At 37.1% G+C, this 4,622-nt stretch overlaps 1 protein-coding gene across 2 annotated transcripts in view; it reads left to right on the top strand.

Annotated features, from left to right (window-relative positions):
- Positions 1-3,581, top strand: part of LOC127875072 (sushi, von Willebrand factor type A, EGF and pentraxin domain-containing protein 1-like) — a 185,289-nt gene extending 181,708 nt beyond the window's left edge. The window contains exons 7-11 of one of the 2 annotated variants that reach the window (XM_052419893.1): positions 2,001-2,177; positions 2,305-2,418; positions 2,527-2,772; positions 2,949-3,140; positions 3,264-3,581. In XM_052419893.1, the coding sequence (XP_052275853.1) occupies positions 2,001-2,177; positions 2,305-2,418; positions 2,527-2,772; positions 2,949-3,140; positions 3,264-3,463 (929 nt within the window). In that variant the 3' untranslated portion in view covers positions 3,464-3,581. The remainder of the gene's footprint in view (positions 1-2,000; positions 2,178-2,304; positions 2,419-2,526; positions 2,773-2,948; positions 3,141-3,263) is intronic. The other variant, XM_052419894.1, reaches the window with a different exon arrangement.
- Positions 3,582-4,622: the final 1,041 nt, after the last annotated feature.

Here is a 4,622-nt window from a genome sequence, read left to right as displayed (position 1 = left end):
GGATTTCAGACAATAAATTATTCGAATTAACTGATACGGATTCACCTGTTTGTGAGTAGTGTCACTATTTAATGCTAATTGTCCGTGTTCATTAACCTTTCATTCAAATATTTATTTATACCATACATTTGTTCGATGATAAATTAAATTCCCATTAAATATATACTTGTACTGTTAATCGCGTGCAGTACCGTTTTACCACTTTAATGAAAAAAAAAAACATCAATAATATTTTTTGTCTCAAACATGTTTAAACTATCATTTTGAGCTACGTATGAAAAGATCTTTAACGACACCATTTGTATATGCGACAAAAAGCCAATGATGTTTCTTCAGGTGTGGAAACGCCATTGATGATGGTGAAACAGAAACGCGTGAAGAAATTTTTGTGGGGCCGTCGATCACCACCACCTCCGCCACCACCGCCACCACGTTAGCGATATTAAGTTGATGTTATATTGTAACAAACGCAACACAAATAATATTTCTTTTTCATTTTGTTTCAGTTCTGTAGTGAGGAAATTTTTATGCAATTTATTAGTGACACTCCCGAATCATTAACAGACGACACAATGTTAATAACAGTATTTCATTTAAAGTAAAGTTAATAACAGTATTTAACTTAAAATAAATGGCTAATTGCTTATGTTATTAAGGACAAAAGAAAAAATGTAGTATCGAGACAAATACTTAGTAGGACTTTCAAAAATAGTGATGTTTTCCCAATTTTTGTTCACGGTACTGTTTATACATTGCAGCCAATTGTGGACTGCCTGGGAATGTTCGTGGTGCCACTGTGAGCGTCACGTCAACCCAGCAAGGCGGAACAGCAACTTACGCTTGTACATCCGGGTACCAATACGCGGGAGGTGATTTGACCCGCACGTGTCTGTCCTCTGCGCAGTGGAGCGGAGCGGAACCAACATGTACATGTTAGTTTATACATATTTTGTTAACAAGTTAATTCTTTGCATTGTATCGCAATATGTTATAAATTAATAATACCAAAGTGATATGCAAGTCCATCTTAAATTCGACTTTGTTAAAAAATCATCGACCAACGTTCTGACCATAGTAGCGCTAAATTGTTTTCTTTCAAATATAACAGGAAAACAAAAGGAAAACACATAACTTAATGACGTATTTATTCATTTTATATTATTTTAAATATTGAAATGAACAGATTGATTTCAGGCAAAGTCGCTTTGTTGGCATTTTACATACGAAATGGTGTATCTGATCTCCTTTTTTGTTAGATATGGACTCGTGTAGCAGTTTCCCGTGCTTGAATGGAGGATCGTGTACAAACATTCCTGAGAGTTACACTTGCTCTTGTCCTGAAATTTGGAAAGGCACAAATTGCGAGCAAGGTTAACAATACATTATCTTTACTTTGAATTACGGAATGCGAACTAAAGGATTCTAGTTTATTACTGTTGAAGAGTATACAAACAATAAGATTGTCATTGAATACTTTCTTGTTTACAGTTGCCTTAGTTTGCGCTCGCAAACCATGTGTGAACCACGTGCGTTGTGAAGACGGACCTACAATTTACACGTGCATATGTCAACCTGGTTGGTTTGGTCAGACGTGCGACATCCGTAAGTTAGTTTTAACTTTGGCACTTTTATAAAAAAAGACAGACAGACGGACAGCCAGACGGACGGACGGACGGACGGACGGACGGACGGACGGACGGACGGACAGACAGACAGACAGACAGACAGACAGACAGACAGACAGACAGACAGACAGACAGACAGACAGACAGACAGACAGACAGACAGACAGACAGACAGACAGACAGACAGACAGACAGACAGACAGACAGACAGACAGACAGACAGACAGACAGACAGACAGACAGACAGATCTTTTTTTACAGTAAATACAGTAACAATATAGGGTTTTGTAAATCTACTGTACACTAAATAAATGTTTTAGTAAGTAAACTAATGTTCAAGTAGGATGTTATAAGATGCATAGGTCTATGTTGTAGCTGTCAGTTGTGGCGATCCAGGTCCCATTGAAAATGCTACTGTGACAGCCCCAGGTTTAACCCTCGGGAACGTCGCTATATATGCATGCGATCGTGGATACAATGCGACTAAAGGCAGTGAAGAGCGATTATGTCAAAGTGACGGCACATGGAGTGGCGAACCCCTTGTCTGCAAATGTAAGTCATTGCGCATTGATATTGTTCCTGAGTCGAATTCAAATGAAACAGTTTACTGCATTACTTTTGAGATACATGTACTGCCTGTATGATTTTTGCAGTTTATTGCAATTGTATTCCATTTCAGTCGCAGAAAGCTGTAACAGTTCCCCATGCATGAACAAAGCTACGTGTACAAATCTCATAGAAGACTTTAAATGCGCCTGTGGGTATGGATGGGCTGGGAAAACATGCAATCTAGGTAGTTTATTAAAACTGCATGTCTTATGTCGTTGAATTGCATGCGCTCTGTTATTGAATCCTTGCACGTCACAGTGCGTATTTAAATATTATGTTTGCTTTCTCTTAGACGTTCAACCACCGCAGGTAGCAAATTGCTCAAAAAGCGTTCGAGTGAATGCAACAGAAAGAACGCACAAAGTTGCCTGGTTACAACCGGTTTTTAGTGACCCAATGAACACAGAATTACAACTCGTCTCCAACTATGAGATCCCAAGCTACACGTTTCCCTGGGGCGACTTCACCGTCCAGTACTCGGCCACAAAACTTAGGAACGGGTTAAGGACAGAATGTGTCTTCAACATCACCGTGAGACGTAAGCCCTTTACGATTGTGTCTGTCAAAGTATTAATATTGTTTCTCTGTTTTTATCTGTATTTAATCATTAATAAATAAAATCTCCGAACTTTTATGATTTCATTTATTTTGTATTGTTTTGATCGTCAGTTGATGATCGCATAATAAGTTACAGTGTTGTGAATATACCTTTAGCAACACCATGCGAGTCGCTTCCTATACCAAAACACGGAACCATTCTCTGCAATAACTGGAGTCCAGATTACGGTCAGTTTTGCTTGATTGCCTGCGAGAAGACTTACTCCCCGAGTCCTCCCGGGAGACTGGGAACTTGGATGATCTGCGGAGATGACGGAAGATGGTCTTCTCAACCTAACGATTGCGATTGTAAGTCATGTTATCAAGATAGAGTTTACCTCAGATGTTCAAGATCATTTTGATTGATTTTATGTCGTGATGTATTGCCATTTACACAGTTTGAATGATAACCATTTTCATTTTCTCTTTCAGTACACTTGAACAATGAAAGTTATATACTGTCCTATCACCCGAACTATGTTGATTTTATGTACGAGGGATGCAACGATACTCAACGACTGAGGGATCTATATTTGAATCATATGTTGAAACATCCGGACATTTCTCTGTTCAGTCGATTATATCCCGGTTACGAGGAAAGTTCGTCGGTACGGATGTACTGTAACCCATGAACGTACATAATGACAAGTATGAGAATGTGCTTAAAACTTTGAATATTGACACGTTATGAAACATGCATTTATAAATACTATTAAAGTATGTTTTATCGAAAAAGAAGACAAAATTAATATATATGACATATACAACTGAAATTAAAGTATTCTTTTGACATGACTTTGTTTTAATAAAGTACAAGTTTCACCTGTTGTACCACAAATCGTAGATTTAGTTTTTTTAAAACCTTAATTAAGACACTATGAATCATGCCTAGTTTTACCCACATTGAGAATCGATTATTCGAAGAATTTGTCTGGTTTTGGTCGGAAGCATGGTATTTCTTTGAGGATGGCATCAAACCCGTACAGAAAACCAGGAAGTGAAATTTTGGGATTTCATATCCTTATTTACGTAAATCGTATTAGCAATCATTGGAAGGCACTTCAATTGGCATAAATTGCGTGGTCTTTTTCGACGAAAAAATTAGAAATAAATAAACACACATACATTTGCACACCAATCACAGGCCACGGAGCGGTTCAATCTTAATATATCTACACTAATGCAACCGAGCGTATACATCAACAATGAATGTAGTTCAGAAAGATTTATTTCGATTGACTTGTTGCCAATCCTGAATAAACGTTCACTTAAGCAAAACACTTCCTATTTAGTGAGGGAAAAAACTGTCATATTTTTGGAAAAATATTTTCAATGGGCTCAAATGGTGTTTTTAAATTTATGAAAAGAAAAAGGAACCTATTCAAATGTGTGTGTTGATTTATAGATTCATATTTATATCGATCGATTATTATACTTGCGTACCGATTACACTGATGTCTCGTTTTCAGTGAAGTCGTTACCTTTCATTTCCTCTGGCTGGTTGTTGATTTAAATAATAATAATAATAATAATGGTAATACTTGTTATTATTATTATTATGATGATGATGATGATGATGATGATGATGATGATGATGATGATGGTGGTGGTGATGGTGCTGGTGGTGATGATGACGATGATGATGATGATGATGATGATGATGATGATGATGATGATGATGATGATGATGATGATGATGATGATGATGATGATGATGATGATGATGACGATGATGATGATGATTTTTTTAACAGATGCACAATGCACATTACACATAGACACAGTTGAAGG

This window comes from Dreissena polymorpha, chromosome 3 (genome assembly GCF_020536995.1).
Source record: "Dreissena polymorpha isolate Duluth1 chromosome 3, UMN_Dpol_1.0, whole genome shotgun sequence".
NCBI classification, from domain to species: Eukaryota; Metazoa; Mollusca; class Bivalvia; order Myida; family Dreissenidae; genus Dreissena; species Dreissena polymorpha.
Note: the sequence above shows the minus strand (reverse complement) of the source record. Positions and strands in the feature narration are given on the sequence as shown.